Source organism: Dermacentor albipictus, chromosome 7, assembly GCF_038994185.2.
Source record: "Dermacentor albipictus isolate Rhodes 1998 colony chromosome 7, USDA_Dalb.pri_finalv2, whole genome shotgun sequence".
In the NCBI taxonomy this organism is placed as follows: Eukaryota; Metazoa; Arthropoda; class Arachnida; order Ixodida; family Ixodidae; genus Dermacentor; species Dermacentor albipictus.
Genome location: NC_091827.1, coordinates 112,697,465 through 112,719,201, shown reverse-complemented (window position 1 = coordinate 112,719,201; position 21,737 = coordinate 112,697,465). Strand labels below are relative to the sequence as shown.

The 21,737-nt window shown below is 45.4% G+C and overlaps 1 protein-coding gene across 2 annotated transcripts in view; it reads left to right on the top strand.

Annotated features, from left to right (window-relative positions):
• The window catches only part of LOC135907308 (medium-chain acyl-CoA ligase ACSF2, mitochondrial-like), a 133,092-nt gene extending 111,837 nt beyond the window's left edge, over positions 1-21,255 (top strand). For both annotated transcript variants that reach the window (XM_065438996.2, XM_065438995.2), the window contains 5 exons: positions 1,356-1,463; positions 3,544-3,695; positions 16,950-17,091; positions 18,396-18,506; positions 21,065-21,255. In XM_065438996.2, the coding sequence (XP_065295068.1) occupies positions 1,356-1,463; positions 3,544-3,695; positions 16,950-17,091; positions 18,396-18,506; positions 21,065-21,190 (639 nt within the window). In that variant the 3' untranslated portion in view covers positions 21,191-21,255. The remainder of the gene's footprint in view (positions 1-1,355; positions 1,464-3,543; positions 3,696-16,949; positions 17,092-18,395; positions 18,507-21,064) is intronic.
• The last annotated feature ends 482 nt before the right edge of the window (positions 21,256-21,737 follow it).

Genomic DNA, 21,737 nt, shown 5'->3' with positions numbered 1-21,737 from the left:
ATTAAAAGAATAATGCAATAGAAGCAAAACAGAAGCCACTGCCGCAGCGACAGTTAACAAAGACAGTGAACATGAAGGTAAGCAAACCCACGTATTGATTTTATGTGCTGAGTTGAATAAAGTGAGTATTAATTTCAGCATGTGGCTTTCCCAAGTTTGTGTATGTGAATGTCGATATAACTCGCATATAGCTATCATTTACATTACTTTCAGAGATCCCTGCGCCCCTTTTTAAGCAGCTACAGTTGTACCTAAAGACACCGTAGCATTTTTGCTTGAACATTCAAAGTAATATCATCTGCCATACATCATTGATTTTGTCCAAATTACTAATATAACATAGGATGGAATATATAGGACATAGGATGGGATACAAGATATCGGGTGAAGAGGTATGCTGGGCGCTGCACCCGCAGCGCCAATTCTCCGGGGAGGCGCGTAGTCGAGCTTGCCAGTGCTGCTCTGGCTGAAACACTGCCAACGCTGCTCGCTGTTCTCGTGTCCTGTCCCTTGCTTGCCTTACATTTTGTTGGAGGTTGCTGCGGTTTGCGACCGCTCTGGAATTACGCAGCCGCACTCTGCCATCCGTCATGCCTGACGACGCCAGCCGATTTATTTCACTATTTATTATATGTGAATGATCTGCCTAACGGGCTCTCTTCTTCGAAATGTATACGTTATGCGGATGATACTACTATCATTAACTTAAGTCTTACAACCTTAATATCTAACCTTAATGGCGATTTATACAGCCTGCTGGAGTGGTGCCATACCAACCAGCTACAGAAAACAAAATTTGTCGCATCCACTTCCTACCAACGAACACTTCACTCCATTCCTCCTATTTTTCTTGGCGCAAGTCATATCCCTGCAAGGTCTTCATGCAATTTTCTTGGTATAGACGTAGACAGAAATGTTATATTTATTGAACATTTAACCAAAGTAAATTAGAAGATTACTTAAGGGATTAGGGTACTTCTAGCAGCACGAAACATATTTAACCATCAATTATTACTATCTATATATATTTATTCATTCATTCATTCCCACATTAGCTACTACGTAGCTTGCTGGGGAAACGGTAAGGCAGTAAGGCGCAAGTACAGCAAAGTTGTTGCGTAAGCGCGCACATTAAGGAGCAGATTTGGTACCTTGTCAGCGTACTGCTTTTTCAATTAAATGAATCTCGGCCGTACTTTGCAGACAATAGCGATACAGAAGTAAAGATAACTGCGTACTGTTACACGCAAGTGTTTCTTTCGGCAAGCGTCGGCTTCTCTTCTATCCCGTCCATGGCGTCACGTACCTCCATAAGGGAGTTGCATTCTTCATCATCTCACGTAGTGTTCTTACAGGTAGGATACGGCGCAACGGAGCTAACCATGGCTGCTATAGCTTTGTTCGACGACGACCCGGAAGACAAGAAAATGCACACAGTTGGCCAGCCATTGCCCTGCCTTGAGGTAAGTGATCAAGCACTACGGTGATCGTTGAAAACATGTAAGGCTGTGTGAAAAAGTTTGGCATGCTTGTCTGACAGTCTTATTAGTGTAACTTTCTTTCATTTATATTACAGCCGCGTTACTCGTTCGCATTAGTGAAATTTTTTTCTATTTTATAGGAGCTTATGTTCACTATTTGTTGCAGCGTCACATTGCTGCTTGTATTCTATGCTGTCTTTTATTATCTACTATGTTAGTATGTCAGCGTCTTTACTACCACTCGATTCCATGGATAAACAGACTTCATCTTTCGTCGCTTTTTATGGCTTACCTTTCTCTTTAGTACCATCTCTTCTGCACCACTCACCTTTACTCTGCATTTTTACATACTGCAGACCCATGAAATTTCTGGATTTTTACTGCAAATAAACTTTTGCACAGGTTTCTTGTCATCTAAATGGCATTCTTAAAGTTAATGAGCATTTCATTGAATTGTATAACGTGTTTTGCTTATTCGTTATATGTTCTTTCTTTTTATTATGGGCATTCTAATACCCATAAGCTCCTTAAGCTGTGGGGAAATGACATTTTTTTTGCAATTTCTACTTTGTGTGGTCCGAAAGCTACCTTTCTAATTGATTAAGTTGGTTAAAGTTTTCGACAAACTTCTCAGACCATTAACATCTTTGTCGGAAGTAGCTCAAGGCTGTACTTTAGGACCTCCTCTTTCGTTGTGTTGGTTGATAATTTCATCAAACTGATGTTTCCAGATGATTTAAACTGCTTTCGAAAAAGACAGTGCGTAGATGACTGCTATAAATTGCAAGAGAATATTTCCTTTATTCATTAGTGGTGCGGTACTAGCCGACTGAAAATGATCGTGAAGAAGATTAGCGTGGTTTTTTTTAGCCTAAAGTATGTGCCGACGAATTTTTAACTATGCTTTGTCGGGTAATAATATTCGTCGTGTGCTTGATGTTCGCGACCTTGTGGTTATCATAGATTGAAGGCTGGACTTTCGCTTTCATGCAGCGCGTAATGTCAGTCATACGGCGAGAAACTTACGCTTAACATCTAGACTTATAAATATATTTCAGAATCCTGAACGTTCTAGCACATTGTTCTGCTCGCTACTGAGGCCGTGACTAGAGTTTGGTGGCGATTGCCATTGTATTAGGACTCATCAAAGTAACCTAACAGCAGCGCTCCAGAGTCGATTCGTTCACGCTTACTACGACATACATATTCGCCGGCGCCGTTTCTGGGACCTACTCAAGCCGGTTGAATCAAGTATGTTTTCTTTGCGTAGCACAAGACTCTTGCAACCTAAACCTCTCGTGACAAGTGGGGCGTGGTCTGATTGATTATCCTATGTTACCAGCATCGTAGGAGTACTGGGTTCTGTCACTTAAAACCACAGGTATTCTGACGTGTTTTACCTTATGCTTTTTTAACTTGCCCCATGACACGGCTGCAGCATGTTTAAAATGGCAGATCAGCTGACACGGAAGTTTTCCATCGAGTTTCTGTGTAAAATTGGGGCACAGGAAGTTCGACGTAAATTAGTTTACTAAGTATATCTTTTCCTTAGGTTTCTTATACAAAGTTGTCCCTTGCACTTTGCTTTAGCATGCGATATCGGTGCAAAGGCGGTCCTGTGTTCACATTTTTATTAGGTTCATGGTCTTGTATGTACTAGTGGCCCGTCACCAAGGATTTACAGTTGTTTGCTGGCATTAAAATAAACAATAAACAGTAAGGCTACTGGGCAACCCTCAGGCATAACATCGTTTTGCCGCTGAGAAGAAGATGGTTGGTTCATCCCGAGCTGTCCTCTACCACGCCTGTCAAGCATATGTTGCTTAGAGACCTGAAAGCCCCTGAATCAGTCATTCAATAATGTGCGCGCAAGCAACTGCACATCTGTCTTTTTGTTCGTGTCGTTCTAGATTTAATGGTCTTTTGTCCTGTAAGCGCCCTAGGCCGTTCCCTCCAGAAATTCATGAACCGGGAAGCACCTTGTTTAGCCGCTGCAATGGGTTCGTTTGTATCTTTGTTTCGCTGTACGTTATGTGTCTTTTGGTACGGTTGTTTGGCGCAGGTAAAGATCGCCGACCCTGCAACAGGCCTCGAGCAGCCTATAGGCATGCCTGGTGAAGTTTGGTGCCGAGGCCATAACGTCTTCCTTGGCTACTACAATGACGAGCGGAAGACGAGGGAATGCATCACGCGAGCTGGCTGGTACAAGACTGGGTACGGTCACCGCAACAAAGAGATAGCTTAGTTGAAACAAGCAGCCAATGGAAATGCACGACAAATTATCCGGGCAGTAATCGGACGTCCTATCTCGTAAAAGTATAGATGTGAATGTAAAGTAAGATGAAAACAGGACAGTTACTCTGGGTTTTAGCAAAAATGCACCATCTTGACGTCTTTATTTTGAATAATGGATGAAGGTGGATAAAAAATGCTCGGCGAGTAGAGATTTGTTCGGGCTATAAACCATCTAAAGACCGACGCCTCTTCAGCGCTCTTTATTGACAGAAGAAAGCACTCGTATCTTTGCAGACGAATGGCGAGAGTGCAGCCAAGTATAAGAAAGCAAGCAGAAAAAAAAATAAAAGCAGGAAACTTATCGTCTTCCGCGAGGGATGTTCGACGTCAGGGCCTTTTAACAAAAATCACCTAATCAGGAGTGCGCCTCCCCCGCCCCCCCCGTGCATCAGTTTAGTAAGGGGCGCAAAATTCTTCCGTGATTCACAGCAAGTTATTTACTCTGTGAAAACAGCCGATATTTTCTTTCACGCTTTATAACCTGTAATGGAGGGGGGAAAGTTAGAGAAAGGAGGAGAGGCAAACATTGAATTGAACGCGCACTTAAGGCGCACCGCAATCCAACAATGACAAAACCGCGGTGCACTTACTAGCCAGATGTCGGGGCTCGTAAACGTGGAAGGCACCACTTGGCGGAAACAATACTAAAAAAAAAACGTAAATATTTTGACGAATAAGAAGAGCCTCCACGCCATTCCCACTGGTTCACGAGGAGTAGGGTCTCGAGCTAGGAGCCATCGGAACGTATTCGCAACGCTCAGTACAGTTTTGGATTCTATGGCCAACAAAATTATTTCATTTTAATATAAAGGTGCGCTGAAACATGAAAAAGCAAGAGACTTTTTGATGCAAGCAAGCTATGTGCCGGAGCTATATTTGGTGGGAAGAGGGAGGAGGTGAACTACCGTCTTTTTCTCAAGCAGAGAAAGGTAACATACAGGAACAAACTTTTGTTTGCGCGACGGCCAACCGAAAGCGATAAATTATATCAAGCGACATTCCATTTCTAAATTTCTTACACATTTTGCTGAGGAAACGTTGTTAAGATAGAATTCCCTACACATTTCATCTACGATAGATGCAAGGTGTGATGCATTGTGTGTAAAAGGGAGATTGCCTGCACAGTACGCAAGAGAGGTAATCCAGGTCAACAGTGAGCCACCAAATTTAATTCTCGAAACGTGACATTCATTGGTTGAGTACTGCTACCCTGTACTCCAGGCCTTAAGCAGAAAGGGGATCTACGGAATTCATTACAGAATCCGATACTGTGTATTTGAATAACAACAAAATACAACATACAAATACCGATCACGACAGTGCAAACTTAGTAGTGCCATTGACATATCAGTCATACTATTGCAAAGAGCGCTAAACCGGGAACCAGAATTGCAACGTATGACATATGCCCTATCAGGTTTTCACGCTCTTTACAATTCTATGTCTGTCATACAAGAAGCCCGGCCCACTACCATTCAATATAGGACTGTCAAAACATGTATAATTGCTCAGAGAGGCGAGAATGAAGAAGCCACACCATTTTCGGAGACATAACGCGAAAGGATCATAGACAGCTTCTATGTGGTCTGAGCCAAAGCGGAGCACTTAGTGGGTGCTCCGCACACGAATATATACTAGCGCGAATCAGAAAGTCCTTGCCCCTCTATTTTAAACCAAATTACCACTGTTATTGAGAAGTGCACATATCCATTTTCAGCGGTAAATATTTCTTGGACAGGCTCGGCTTTAGCTGCTGATGGCTCCACGGCGCGGCGCTGCTGTCAGTTGTTACAGATGGTGGTTTTGCTTCACACGTCCGCGGCGTACGAGAAACGAAGTATGATTTGTTTTCTATAAAGCAAGGGACGAACATCCAGCGTAATCCGCAGAGAAATGCAGTTGCGTATAGGGAAAGGTGGTTCGCTTTGAGAAGTGAGAAGTGGTATTGTGAGTTGGCGAAAGACCGTAGACTTCCATGACAATTAGTTTCAGGAGGTCGTCTGCGTCGCTGACTGACGACGTTTCTCGCGTGGATGCGTCAATGAGTGCTTCTAAAACACCACGCTCATTAATACGCGCCTGGTTTACTGAAAATATAGTAAAGCGCGAAAGCGTTTTCCTGCCTATTTATTCCTATGACAGAGAGAGAGAGAGAGAAATAAACTTTATTGTTAGAACAGGCTTCTTGAGCCCAAAGGTGGGTGGCCTCCTCAGTACGGGCTGCCGCCGGCCTAGCCCTGTTCACCAACCGTAGCTGGTTGTCAGGGTCTTACGTCATCAGCAGAGCCTCCCAGTGGTCTTCCAATTCTTTTTCTAAATCCGCTTCTTTCTGCATGTTATCGCACCGTGGTGATGATGACGGTGGTACTTCTCGATTATTCCTGCACCCCAGTACCATATGGTACAAGGTGTTGGGCGTTGTCAGGATTGGGGGCTCAATCCCTTCGTCCGTGGTCCTTTGCCAAGATTGGAGTACGGCATGAATTCGAAGGTAGCTGGCCCATGCCGTCGTCCAACTTATTTACGCTGAGATCGTTGAGGAAGTGAAGAACTGCTTCTCATCGAGAACGGGGAAAAGGGTTTATTTACAGAAATTAACTCAGTCTAACATGACTGCTTGAGAAAAAGAGTAACAGTCCAACATGACTGCTCAAGAGAAGTGTGTCAGTCTAACATGACTGCTCAAGAGAAGTTTGTCCTCAGCATTCGCACAACCACAGTTTTTATACACTCGATCCGCCGGTCCTACGACGCGGCGACTCTTCGTTTTCACATCACCAACTCGCAGCTGCTCTGAAGATCAGTTTACGTACACAAAGGCAACCACGCTCTGTACACAGAGGCAACCGCACGGGGTGCCGTTCCGGGAAACTATCGTTGCCGATCGAGCGTCGCTCATTGTTCCGAGCCACTCCGAACCGTGAGAAGCACAAAAATACGTCGTCCCCACGGCAGCTTGACCAGGCGTGTCAAATCAGCTCCGCGTTGGGGAACTCTGGAATCATTGTCCACACACCGAACTCGTCCCGTCACAATGTCGATGGGGCTGGAGGAAGGAAGCGGGTTCCAGCGCAAAGGCCGCTTCTTTGAACGCCTCCCAGCTGCAGCGACGGAGAGGGAGAGGTGCGCGTCTTGCACCCCTTGTCGTAATCGGGTGGCAAGGTGGCAATCTTGTTGCGCAACTCGCCATTCTTGACAGCGCCTCCATGGCCCGAAAAGTCTCGACTGTCTAGCGCTGACAACCGCTAGGCAGGAAGAGAACGGCTGCTGGTCAGGGGGGGATTGATGTCTTGGCTCGCAGCGACCACTTGTGCATTGATGTCACCGCCCCAAAACATCCAACAAGGACAGGCAACTGCAAAATGAACCCCACAACACGGCTCTGCGCCGAGATGACGTGCATTGGCTCTCACTTTAGACTCGCTAGGCTTCAAAAAAAGAACAACAACATAAGTGCAGAAACAAAAAAAAAGGCTGCATTTCACTATGCCAATTTCTGAAGCAAATTCCTGCTGACAAATTCAGCAATCATGGAGGGAATCCTGCTAAATGAGAGGGGATCTTCTTCGCTTAATAAAATTAACACTAGTAACACTAAAATTTAGGCGGGACCCCCAAACGCAGAATTCAAATTAGCCTGCTCAAACCATCCGCATTGCTATGCAACTTTCCCTTCTTATATCTAACGGAGAAGTTGTACTCTTGGAGAGTGAGGCTCCATCGGAGCAAGCGGCCGTTTTTGTGTGACATTTGATTGAGCCACGTCAGAGGACAGTGGTCGGTCTCGAAGATGAACTTCGCTCCGTACAAGTAACACGACAACTTCTGGGCGGCCCAAACCAAACAAGCGCATTCCTTCTCTGAAGCGCTGTAGGCTTCCTCTCTTACATTTAGTTTACGGCTGGCGTAGAGGATAGGATGCTCCTCGTTATCGTCGCCGACTTGACTAAGTACCACGCCCATACCTCTGTCGCTTGCGTCGCATTGAACTATGAATTCCTTTGTGTAGTCTGGCGCGCGAAGCACAGGGCGAGAAACCAATAGCGTTTTCAAACTTTGGAAAGCGTTCTCCTTGTCCTTATCCCAGTGTACGTTACTCGGTGCTCCCTTTCGGAGGGCGTCTGTTAATGGACTTGCCAATTGCGAGTAATTCGGAATGTGCCGTTGATAGCACCCCACAAGTCCCAAAAATGAACGAAGGTCCGTTTTCGGGCGCGGCTGAGAAAATTCTCCAATCGTAGCTAGTTTCAGCTCAGCCGGCCATCTCATGTCCTGACCGACAACATGGCCCAGATAAGTAACCTGTGAACAACCGAACCTACACTTTTCCGCTTTCATCGTTAAGCCGGCTTCAAACGTACGAAGCCTCGCATTCTTGTCGTAATAGACTTTGGCGTTCTTTTGAGCTATTGCCATGTTCTTTCCGACTAGTTCTTGGGTTGCGCTTAGGCGTTCCAGTAAATTTAGCACGTATTCAACCACTGTCGGAATCTCCCCTCTTTCTTCCCACATCTCTCTTAACATTCTCAGTGGAGAACGGAGTGTCCTCTCATACACTAGTTCTGCTGGTGAGAACCCTGTCGCCTCATGTGGAACCGTTCGCAAAGCAAACAAAGTTGCCGGCAGACAGTTCTCCCAGTCCTCCTTGTGCTCGTAACAGAGCGCACGCAAAACTCGCTTAAGCACCGAATGCCACCTCTCTACACTGTTTGACTGAGGGTGATAGACAGAACTGTGTATTAACTTTACCCCGCACTTTTGCAAGAATGTGGAAGTCAGTGCGCTCGTGAATACTGACCCTTGATCTGCCTGAATTTCGGCTGGAAACTCAACTCGCGCAAACACTGTCAAAAGCGCGTCTACTACTTCGGTGGAGCTGAGCTCTTTCAAAGGGATTGCTTCTGGAAACTTGGTAGCCGGACACAGCATGGTAAACAAGTACCTGTAGCCTGATTTTGTTTTTGGAAGAGGCCCTACCGTGTCTATTACAAGCCGTCTGAAAGGCTCTGTTATTAAGGGCACTACCTTCAGTGGAGCTTTCCAAGTCTCTCCTGGTTTACCAGAACGCTGGCAGGCGTCGCATGATCTTACAAAGTTTTCTACATCTTTGAAACAGCCAGGCCAGTAGTATTCCATAAGCAATCTTTCCTTTGATTTGTTTATGCCTAGGTGGCCGGACCACCCATTTCCATGACAAAGACTCAAAAGGTCCTCCCTATACTTGGTAGGTATGACTAACTGATCTAAAATCTTACCCTTTCGATCTCTGTAATGCCGATACAACAATCCTCCTTTCTCATGTATCGTTACGTTGCGCCTAGCAATGCCTTCTTTAGCTGTGTCACGTAATTTAGCTAAGCTCTCATCATTCTTTTGCTCAGCTGCCAGTGACTCTCTATCCACGCGTAAGAGTTGATCAAAGTTCTTTGAGGCCGGTGATAATAACGACCCTGTCTCGCTTGTGAGCGCGTCTGCTTGCTCTTCCTGCAGACTAGAACTCTGACACTCTAGTGCTACGCTCTCATTGAACTGGTCAGCTGGCAGGCTCTCCTCAACTGTTCTTTTGTGCCTCGGGCCTAGCTCGGATTCGGGTATTGAAGTTATGCCCTTTTCTGCTTCCGCTGGAGGAGCTTGAGCATTTTCAGCCGAAAGCGCCGCGATCTTACGAGCCTGGCCTCGGGTCAATGCCTGTACTATGCCCTCTCCCAGTTTGAGCCCTTTGTCACGCAGTAACTGATTCGAACGATTCGAAAAGATGTAGGGATACTGCAGTGACAAAAATTTGGAAACTGCAGCCTCAGTCTCTAGCTCCCCGAATGGTCCACTGATTTTGACTTTGGCCATGGGCAGACACACGCTGTGTTCTTCTACAACCTGTTTTATCCATGCTACTTCTCCGGTGAAGTCATCTACCATCACGTAAGACGGATGGACAATGTCCAGCGTGGCGGCACTGTCTCTTAGCACTCGGCATGGTTTTCCATTAACTTGCAGGTCGTGGAGATATGGACTTAAAAGTTCCATATTCTCATCTTTTTCCTCCACGTAGGAAAAAACTACGCTAGACTTCTCGCAGTTTACAGCTATATGTCCCAGTTTGTGGCATTTGTAACAGCGAATTGGTCTAACAGATTCGAATTTTCTTTTCTGTTCTTTTTGTGTGGTTTCCCCGTTAAGTTTCTCCTCGCTCTTTTCTGCGGGTTTTTCCGCCATGTCTACAGGCTCGGATCGTCTAGTTTGCGCACCCTTTTTGAACGGAAATGGTTTCCGCGGTCCATTTCGACCGTCCCAGTTTCCCTCCTCGGCGTTCAACTTTCTACGGGTTGCGTACTCTTCGGCTAATTCAGCCGCCCTTTCCACAGTGTTTACATTACCTCTGTCTTGCACCCACAGTTTCACAGCTTGGGGGATGGTTTTGTAAAACTGCTCTAGACACATGCATTCAATGATCATGTCTCTGCTGTCGTACGCTTCCGCGCTTTTAAGCCACTCGACTAGGTTGGCCTTTAAGCTATATGCAAACTCCGGATAGCCCTCGCTATCTTTCTTGCCTGTGCTCCTAAACCTTTGCCGAAAAGCTTCGGCTGAAAGGCGGTATTTCTTCAGGAGACTAGCCTTAACTTTTGCATAATCATATGCATCGTGCGCACTCAATCTGGCGATTACTTCCGCCGCCTCACACGGCAACATAGACAGCAACCGCTGTGGCCATGTACTCGGGCCGAAGTTCATCTTCTCGCAAGTCCTTTCAAAATTGCTTAGGAACAAGCCTATGTCGGTCCCGACCTCAAATGGCTTTAATAGCCTGTCCATGCGGTACGATTCTGCCTCACTTGATCGACCCAGAGCGCCTTCACTTCCTTGAGACAACTCCAAACGTTTGCTTTCAAGTTCAAGTTGCATTTTCCTTAACTGAAACTCGCGATCTTTATCGCGTTCCTCTCTCTCTCGGTTTTCTCTGTCCCGTTCTTCTCTTTCTTTTTCCCGTTTCTCTCTCTTTTTGAGAAGTTCCAATCCCATTTCAATATCTTGCTCACTGGCCTGATCGGAAATTAGCTCCAATAATTCCGATTTGAGCATTTCCTTGCGTACATCTAGGCCTAGTTCCTCACCAACAATCAACAACTCGTCTCTCAGCAGTGTCCTTAACTCCATGACTGCTGCTTTACTGCCTTGATTCTGCTCTCTAAATCTAGCTAGGAAAACACAACCTAGCTAACACACAACAATCTAGCTTCCCTACTGTTCTAAACAGAACAACCACAAAATGAAGCCTAGAGAGTCAAAGCAAAAACCAAGCACTCACCGCAGATACAACACCATGTCGCAAAGTCCATCTCACCGCTGTCAGCCAGTTGTCAGGATTGGGGGCTCAATCCCTTCGTCCGTGGTCCTTTGCCAAGATTGGAGTACGGCATGAATTCGAAGGTAGCTGGCCCATGCCGTCGTCCAACTTATTTACGCTGAGATCGTTGAGGAAGTGAAGAACTGCTTCTCATCGAGAACGGGGAAAAGGGTTTATTTATAGAAATTAACTCAGTCTAACATGACTGCTTGAGAAAAAGAGTAACAGTCCAACATGACTGCTCAAGAGAAGTGTGTCAGTCTAACATGACTGCTCAAGAGAAGTGTGTCCTCAGCATTCGCACAACCACAGTTTTTAATACACTCGATCCGCCGGTCCTACGACGCGGCGACTCTTCGTTTTCACATCACCAACTCGCAGCTGCTCTGAAGATCAGTTTACGTACACAAAGGCAACCACGCTCTGTACACAGAGGCAACCGCACGGGGTGCCGTTCCGGGAAACTATCGTTGCCGATCGAGCGTCGCTCATTGTTCCGAGCCACTCCGAACCGTGAGAAGCACAAAAATACGTCGTCCCCACGGCAGCTTGACCAGGCGTGTCAAATCAGCTCCGCGTTGGGGAACTCTGGAATCATTGTCCACACACCGAACTCGTCCCGTCACAATGTCGATGGGGCTGGAGGAAGGAAGCGGGTTCCAGCGCAAAGGCCGCTTCTTTGAACGCCTCCCAGCTGCAGCGACGGAGAGGGAGAGGTGCGCGTCTTGCACCCCTTGTCGTAATCGGGTGGCAAGGTGGCAATCTTGTTGCGCAACTCGCCATTCTTGACAGCGTGTGCGGCGGGCAGAACTTGAAGTCTCGCCCGTAGCTGCCCGGATACATGGCGTGCAGCAGTCTTCCATGCGGGTGTGTTTCAGCCTGGGGCACTATAACGTAAAACTATTCCAATATGTTTTTATTCCAATCTCCTGACGTCAAATTTGCGTAACCGCCGACGCAAGCATCGGGCGGTGACCCACAGGGTTGTGTAAAGAGACCGATCGAGTGCTTTCCTCGTTTATAAGAGGCCACTTCTGTTTGCTTTAAAAACGAATAACATTGCCTACACTGAGCGGCTTGTCTTATCTAATTGGCAGATAAGAGGCGAGGAGCACGGCTCTAGTGGAGAGGGATTCGATGGGGCCCAGCCAGTGCACTGAAAATCGATAACTGCATGAAGAGGGTGGAGTGGCGTCTGCGATTGGTCCCCTTTTCCTTACTTAGCTTGGGGTGGCTCGTCGAAAATTGTGGCAGAATGCAACGGAAGGTCATAATAATATTTGGGGTTTTACGTGCCGAAACCACTTTCTGATTATGAGGCACGCCGTAGTGGAGGACTCCGGAAATTTTGACCACCTGGGGTTCTTTAACGTGCACCTAAATCTAAGCACACGGGTGTTTTCGCATTTCGCCCCCATCGAAATGCGGCCGCCGTGGCCGGGATTCGCTCCCGCGACCTCGTGCTCAGCAGCCCAACACCATAGCCACTGAGCAACCACGGCGGGTGCAACGGAAGGTTAAGAATGCCGCTAAAAAGGATCATCAGCAAAGAAAAGTTGACTGAGCGAGGTCGTAAACGTGCGGAAAGTGCTCGAAAACGTTACACAGCCAGGCAAAAAAGTATTATTGTACGCAAATAAATCCATGCTCTCTGGCAGGTGTGAGTAGTCAGTGCCTGAGTGATCGGTGGCAGCCATCTTTTATTCCTTTCGGAACGGGACAGCCCTGCGGCTATTCAGAGAAAAACTTAGTTTTGTTCTGAATAATAATGCATCTTTAACGCTGACACGTCACTTTGACGCGGTCAGTTCTTGTGGTTTTCTGACATCGCGTGGCAGATGGGTGAAGTGGGTGCAGCCCGAAAACTTTTCACCAATAGCCGAGGTCTAATGGCGAAAAAGCGTTGAATCAGTAATAACTATGTTTTTGTTCCTTGTAGTTATGCGTAATTAGTGTGTTCACATCAGATGAGGTGGGGAGTTAACGCGGTTTTCGTGACGTCGCGTGACAGACAGGCGAAGTAGGGGTGGTTAAAAATGTTGTTGGCCAATGGTGGATGGAGGATTGCAGAATTGGAATAGAAAAGTTTGGAATAGCTTTACGATATAGCGGCCCTGCAGTCTTCTCCAGGTTACCGCTTGTTCCCTACTCATCATCTCATGCGCTGGTGGGCAGCGACGCCTCTGCTTCCTGTAGTGCACCAATATATCGGAATAATTCTTGGATTTCCGATCATCATCCTCGTCACAGTCATTTGTCTGTGTTCTCTGCGTGCCGGAGATGGTTCGGCGTGCATGATCTCGAGCCACGGCGTGTGCCACCTGGTTCCCCGCGAGAGACTCGTTTTCCGGCGTCCAGAAGATTTGTGCAGCTTCTATCTCGGTGTTGTTCAAGACCTGAAGTGCTGCCTTTCTGATCCTTCCGTTCGTATACCTTCTGCATGCTTCTTGTGACTCCGTCAGGACGGTAACCGGGGTCTTCTTGCATGTTGCAATGGCCAGAGCTATGCCCAGCTCTTCCGCTGTGCTGCCGTCCTTGGCACATGTGGATGTGGCTGTAAGTTGTTCGCCCTTCTCGTCGGCAACGCTGATTGCAAATAGGTCGTTTGTTCTGTACGCCGCTGTGTCCGTGTATCTCACATTTTCTTCTTTTCTGATGGTGCAATCGAGTATGTGCTTATCCTTTCATTGTCGTATTCGGGATGCATGTTTCTGGGAATGGTCCTTATGTATAGTTTGTCTCTGATCTCGTGTGGGGTACGCTGGGATACGCTCATCCTCGACTTGGTAGCCCAGATCTTGAAGGAGCGCTCTTCTCGTCTTTGTCAACTTTAGTCGCCCCAGTTGGTTGACGTTGTGCGCTTCCATGAGCTCTGCCCACGAGTTGTGGACTCCAATTTTGAGTAGTTTCGCTGTGGACGTGGAAGGGAACAGGCCCAAGGCAAGTTTGTAGGATTTTCAGATGAGGGTGTTTACTTTGTCTTTTTGACTGTTCTTCATGTCAACGTGTGGGGTCCCGTACGTGACGATGCTCGTGAGCAGCGCATGTATCATTCTCGTGCTGTCTTCTACCTTGAGTCCGAGATTTTGATAAGGTGGGTTGTTTGTCGCACTGCTCTCTTAATTTTTTCCAACTCTGCTACCCCGACCCCGTCCATTTGAATCAGGAGTCCGAGGATGTGGAGCGTCGTAACGTGCGGAATCATGATGCCTTGCACCTTTACTACCGGGTCTGGTATCTGCTTCTGTTGTCGGCCTCTTGTGCGCTTTCTTAGCACCAAGAGCTGTGACTTTTCAGGTGCGCACGTCAGTCCACATGCTTCCAGGAACTTTTCCGTTTTGTCAACCACTTCTTGCAGAGCGTCTTGCTGTTTACCTGTCGACCCTACCGTAGTCTAGCTGGTCAGCTCGTCAGCGTATATTGCGTGGGAAATCCCTTCTATTCGCTTCAGTTGCTTGGGTAGCGAGCTCTTCGCCAGACAGAAGACCAAATATTAGGACCTACTGAATTGACACAGTATTTAGTGGCTTTACTTTGCGCGTCGCTCTCAGGAATGAGCCCTGCTTTACAGCGAAACTGTATACCTTTACCGTCCAAGGAAATTTTCGTGTAGTTAGCGAAGTAAGTAAAAAAACTTCCCCATACGCGGGCCGATCCCGGAGATAGTGCGATGTCGAGCTGACCTACGCTGGAGGTGCGATTCGCCATTAAGGGGCCCAGATACACATCGTTGCTGGCCATCCTTCTCAGAGTGGAAGGACACTGAATTTTTTCTTATTCGTTTAGAATATTGGGCTTCTGAGGTGTGGGGCTACTTGAATGAAGACTTTTACCTACTGAACGATTTGTCTACCGCAAAAAAAAAGAAGTTTTCGTCTCGTGAAAGCAACATGCCAGAAAGTTGAGAAATGAGCAAAAATGGTAGTTTTGCATTTATAATTATTCATCTGCGGGAACTAAATAATGCGTCAAGACGGCGTGTATGGATACACACAGAGGTAAATGCTTATGCATTTTGCCTCAACGATTCGGGTCTTGTAATGCCGGGAATATTCTGTAAGCGTGCAGACAAAAAAAAAAAACAAACAAGTTATATATGATGTCACATTTTGTCAGCCGTGGCTTGGGGCTTTAAGTCTGAAACCGAAGAGAACAGCTCCTACTGGAATTTTTATGGTGGTTTGTTGCTGAAAAAAATGCTTTGTCATTTGAGAAAACCTGTCAGTAGGAAGATTTATCAGTCAGTCTGTAAAAGAAAATTTGATAAACGATACCTTGCATATGGAATGTATTATCTTTATTACTTCTAAGCAACGTGATTTATAGACTTTCCGTGGGGTCGTTTGTAAGAAAAGGCGTATTTTCGTTGAGGATACACGCATCTATACAAACATGAAGTACACTGTACAACTGGATATAAACTGAGAAGGTCGTAAGTGACAGATCAACAGATGCAGTTGATGCAGTACTGTGTACCTTAGAGGACATAAATCTGATACATAAGCACTGCACTCTTCATGGGAAGCAAACAGGCGAGATAACATTAAGTTTCTTTTAGTCATCCAAGGTTCGTAGGCTGCCTACGAACAAGTCATTTTTATTGAGCATCTGCAAGTTTTTTTTTTACAAAAAACTGTCTCGGACGTAAAGCAGGGGTTTAACGTTCCGAAACAGAATATAAAGAACGACGTAGTGGTTCGCTCCGGATTGATTTGAGCACCTGGAATTCTTTAACTTGCATTGATCTCATGGTAGCAGAGTGTCTGTGGTATATATACGCAGCTCTAGGTGAGGCTTATAGGCAAGGCAAAACTGTTATGCCAAGATGCACTTCAGGACATTGTTTCCTTAAGGAATGAGTCCAAATTCGGCGTCTTCAGACATGCAAATACACTCTGGTCATTGCTCGTGTGCAAGTCATACAAAAATAACTTCTGCGTACTTCTACCAATAGAGGCAACGTTATTTCGCCGGATATCTGAAGAAAAATAAAAGCAGTTAGGAGATGCCACACCACGGGCCACTGTTTGCTGAAGAATATGTTTCCGCAGTTTGAACTTGCAGTGGACACAGCGATTCATTGAAGTATACGAGGCGAGAAATTTTTCCGAATTCTAGAGAAAACGTCTGTCATTTCAGTGGTCCAGGACATTTAATAGCGCTAAACTATTTTCCAAGTACTTCAGAGAAAATAGAGGTTGGCACGTAGACAGGCCCAACTACTGTAACGAGGCTAGTGTATGTGTTCGTTTGTGTAACGGTGGGTTTAGAATACAAAGACCGATTGCTGAAAACAAAAGAAAACAAAATGAAAAAAAAACCCTAATAATTTATGTAAATATTTTGGGTCTGCATAGCATTGAAACAAAAAAATATCAATGACCGGCATAGTAGCGTTCTCTCATCCCATAGCTATTCCTAACGTTGTTGATACAGAAACATAATATATGACGTGAGGACGACGGGAGTTGGTTTGATGTCTGAGCGCCCAGAAACACATACGTGAGAGTAACAGGCGGAGTGTTTGAATTTGCATATTCAATATATGAATGAGCAATCATTAGAGACACCAAATGCACTCAAGGCGATGCATATTGACTCGATTTTCATCCTTATTGATTTACGCTTCCAGCAGCTTCGAAATATCTTCACATTGATTCAGCAAACCTTGACACAGTCAAACAAATTCGGGTATTTGTAACACAAATAGTGAGTGAGTCTCGTGATGTAACACTAGAGCGACCAAATATACTACATGTGCCTTTGCGGAAACTATTACAACATGCCATCATTGCGATGCCTTGCCATTATTGCGAACTTATGCACAGTGACGTAGGTGTAATGGATGAAGACGGCTACGTGACTATCGTCAGCCGAATCAAGGACATCGTAATCCGAGGTGGAGAAAATATCTTTCCGGCCGAGGTGGAAGAAGTGCTCAACACCCATCCCGCCATCCACGAGAGCCTGGTATATTGCTTAATTCCTTATTACCATATTTCAATATTCTTCGGGCTGAAATACAATACCGGAAAGGGTGTTCTCATGAAGAATATCATTTAGTTCATTGTTAATAGCGGGAATACCTTGAACGGAAGTATTATCTCGTCCTTTTTCTTTATTGATAAGAAATAAACATAGTAGCTGTCACGTTGGCACGATGGACCATTCATATTGAAATGGTTATTCTAATCGAAGACGCATGTTTGTGAGGAATAAAAAGAGAATTATGAAGTGTTCGTTTATGATATAAACCTCACAAAACCGGCCTAAGCGTAATCGTTTGGGGTACATTCAAATGTTCATTAATATAGAATTGATCAGGGACAAAATTACTGAAGAACCGCTCTGTGACGACGAAGAGAGACGTTTTCGCGATTAGCTATAAAGCAATGAAGCGGCACAGCGTGTTGCCGCCGTCAAAATGCCGCAGGTATGATGCGTGTACTGCAGCTGGGCACTCCTCTGTACACGCTGGACATGCTGCGTCTTCTAACGGCACGTGTGCCAAGTCTGCTCGTAGGTTCAGAGATGCGGGGCGCACCGGTGCGTGCCAACGCTAAGAATTGTTACCTCGCTATCCGCGTGCATTTGCGGCAAAGAGCTAAAGCATTGTGCTCGTGTACTTGAGGAAACCGTGTGACTCGGGTTCGATTCTGCTCCGTAACAAAAAAAAATTATTGACTTTTTTTCATTGAAGATCAGCGTCAAAGAGGTTGGGCACGAACGTACATATATGCATAACGCATAATTGGTACCTTCCCCAGGAATGCTCGTCATATTGTCAAAGGCGCGATGCGAACATTGGACAAAGCAAAACTGGGTGACTTCTCGAAAATTTCTTTTCCAATAAAAACAGTACTTTTAATTAGGTACTGGCTGCGACTTCCCCCACTTTTCTGTTGTGTTGCCGCGTAGTGCCCACTAGTTACGCGAGAGCTAGAGAAAGAAAAAAGATCTCACACGAACACAAATCTATGTTTTTAAAATACGAAGTCCATTTGTTAACCTTGGTAGCTGAAAGCCACAATTTTGCTTCTGTGGCTGGGGTTCAGATGAGATTATGTGCCGATACTCTTGATTTCTTCTGTTGTGGAAAGATTACTAAAGAGACTTCAACATGAGTATTTGCTACGCAGGCAGTAAGTGGTTAGAAGAATACATCTATATAGCGTATATTAAGTAGTATTTTTCCGAACTACCTTAAAACATTAGAGCATAATAGCACATTATAACACTGCCTTTCAGTGAGATTATACTCATTTCGATCACAGGTGATTGGCGTAACAGACGAGCGGATGGGGGAAGAACTCTGTGCGTGGATAGTACTCAAGGTGAACGCAGAAGTGACAGACGAAGAGTTGAGACATCACTGCGAAGGAAAGGTAAATAACGTTGCCAAAAAAATTCCAAGGTGCTGCTCACACATCGGTTTACTTCATGTTGTAACGCAAAACGTGAACCAAGTTCTACTTGAGGTATGCTTTTTTGTCGAATAATTGCTTAGCGTGAAACAAACAAGAAATATTTGTGATGTGCTCATGTCATCAGTCAGCGTTCACATATCTATGCATGATAGCCTCGTGCTGTTTTTTATTAGATAGGGGTAACATTTCAGGTGTGCTAAATGAAGAAGCGGACGGATTGATTGAGTAGTACACTGTGTTATAAAAGCCAGCTTTTCTGAGACACCTGATGCCAGTTTGTAACTTTCCCGCCACTTCAAGCATGGCGCAATATTAAAATTCTCTCTCAATGGACGTTCGGTATGGAGTCTACTAACGTTTTTTTGTACATTTCTAAACTCACAGTTGTGTGCAGAAGGTTGCCACCGTACGCATTTGTGTTATGTATTACACCGGCACATGTGATTCCATATTATTGTTCTCGAGTTTACCGTGTTACTTCGTGCCCAGATGGCGCTTGCCGTAAAACAATAAGGTGTATCAACAAAAGTGATTGCCCAGAAGCCGGCGTCTGTAACAGCGAAACGGCTACTAAACTCCCATTGGCTGTGATGCCGCGTCACGCGCGCACCTCGGCGGAGCAGAGCGAGCGGGAGGGAACACCTGCTGCTGCACTGCCGCGTGAGAGGAGTGGGCATCGCCGCGACGCCATGTCACCCCCGCTTCGCAAGCCTTTATTATCCGCGCGTTCCCTGTCTGTGCAAGCTCCTGCCGGCGTTCGCACTTCGCCTTCGTAATCGATATATTTAAATTATTGTATAAAAAACAGAACAAATGCGTAAGGAAAAAAGTTGGCGTAACCCAGTTTTGAACGCACGACTCCTCGCTCAGAAACCGAGCACCTTAACCACTCGGCTAAACCAGCGCCTCTCACTTAGCAGGCCCGGCGTAAGTAGCATGAAATCATGCTTCTTAGACCCTAAATTTTTATTTCGCGAAGCGCGGCGTGGTGAAAGCGGTGGCGTCAAATTCACCGCGGCTTACTCGGGAGCCTTCCGTTCGATTCTATGATAGTCCGGCAAGGTAGCATGACGTCGCGGATCGAAGCGCACCGGCATTTGTGCTATCTGGGAGGCGTTGGCCGAGCGTTTCAACGCGCTCACTTACCAGCGAGGAGTTCATAACTGGAAGAGCCGATCAGCGGTGTTCAGTCGGATATTGATGCTTTGCCGTTTACAACCCATTTGAAGTTTTTAGGTGTCCTAAGATTTTTTCATACTTCTGATCGGTTCTTCCTAATTACATAGCGGTGGGCAAACATTCGATACTTTCGAATAACGAATCGAAAACTCTCCTATTCGATTTCCTAATATACGAAGTGCTCTCCGGAATATTTTTCGAATAGTTATCTAATATTTCACGTCGTCGATTGTGCGCGATGAAGCGTGAAATTGAAGCTAAAATACGATAACTCTTACACCCTGTGCGGCGGAGATACCATACAAGATCAGGTTGTCGCTCAGAAAGCAGCACTTTACCAGTAAAATCACGATGATTGAAAAATAAAATTTTCTTTAGACGAGACGTGACGTGACGTGATGTTAGGCAGCGGGTATTGTCTAGATGCTATGTATAGATGCAGCACATGAGTCCTCTTGTCGTATTAAATATGAACGTATTTCAGAGCGACATATTTGATGCAATAGGGACTCCATCTGCTTTGACTGTATGAAATGGAGAAAGGGCTTCTTTGATTCGTTCGCTCAGCCATCGCGGCAAATGAACAACATTTATTGTTTCGGTACAAGGCATACACGAAGGTTATTCGGGCGGCAAGACTTTGTTTGTGACCTTAATGTGATAACGCATGACCACGTACGTTCAGAAGAGCGCTGAGTTGGCGAACAAACGTTTTTGCTATACTTAAGGATCCTTTTGCGTGTTTAAAATAGTGCATGATTTTTAACGTGTAGCATAACTACAAAGTTTCTAGCGCCGTCAAAACCCCGACGTGACAATTGTGTGATATTGCTGGTGAGAAGTCTGTATATTATTTGCAAAGTATTAAAAAAAGTATTAGATATACCATTCAATTCGCTTCGGTTCTGGCACTGTTCGATACGTACTCGATTCGATGCGAAAAACAATTATTTGCACACTCCTAAAAATAATGTCAACAGTTTTGTTACGCTTTCTTATTGTTGTTATCTTGCGTCTCATTTTAAAAAAATTGCCTGCTTGCCCTATGTGACCGCAGCAAAACAAAATACCTAAAAAAAGAAAAGAAAAGAAATATAAAAGTACAGGTTATGCGTCATAGGTTGCTTTGCTTTCTCGCTATATGCTTCTTCAATATAAGACACCATAATGCCGCAAGATTTCATAACGTGTCCGTGTGTGAGCAATGTAAACACCGCTTATTCCCTTCGCCTGTGTTCTCTGTTTTTCTTTCTCATTTGTAATAAAGTATTTTTTGCAGACTGCGTTTCTTATTTACGTTACTTTGTTTATTTAGGTGTTATTCTTGTGCTTCGCAGCTCACCCGTTTCAAGATTCCACGGTACTTCATCTACGACCCCAAGGTGCCTAGGACGGCCGTCGGGAAGGCACAAAAGGCCAAGATGCGCCCATTGGCCGCACAATTCCTTGGGCTCACAAACTGAACCTTCCTTTGGCATCCAGTTGTTCTTGTAAATAAACGTGACGACATCCGACATTTGTACCGAAATGGGTGCGACTGAGCGATAGTAGCCCTCTCGTATGACTGTAAAGCACCTTGATGGCTTAAAAAAAAAAAAAACTTTTCCAGGTCGCGCTGAGTACCGTTCTGGGTCAGTACACATTTTCTTTTTTTGCCTAGAAGATATGCATCGCTGATGAATGTCTTCAGCAGTGAGCCAAGCCGAGAAGTCAGAGGAGGATCCCTAGGGACAAAAAAATTCAATGGCGAGGTCGGGGTAAATCTGAGAGAAATGCGCGAGCATTACGTCGCACGTCCTTGAGGAACCTGAACCATGATTTAAACCGCGTTCGCAACATTGCAAAGTGTTGTTCAGAAGCTCAATCGACAAAAGAGCAGTGCTCTTTTGTAAAAGTGTTCCCTTCTGTTTACCGCTGTATACTCCAATGCATTTTCTGTACATTTTCTCAACCCACTCCGGCTATAGCGCAAATTGCTCTGCAGTATGTATAAATAAAATAAATAAATAA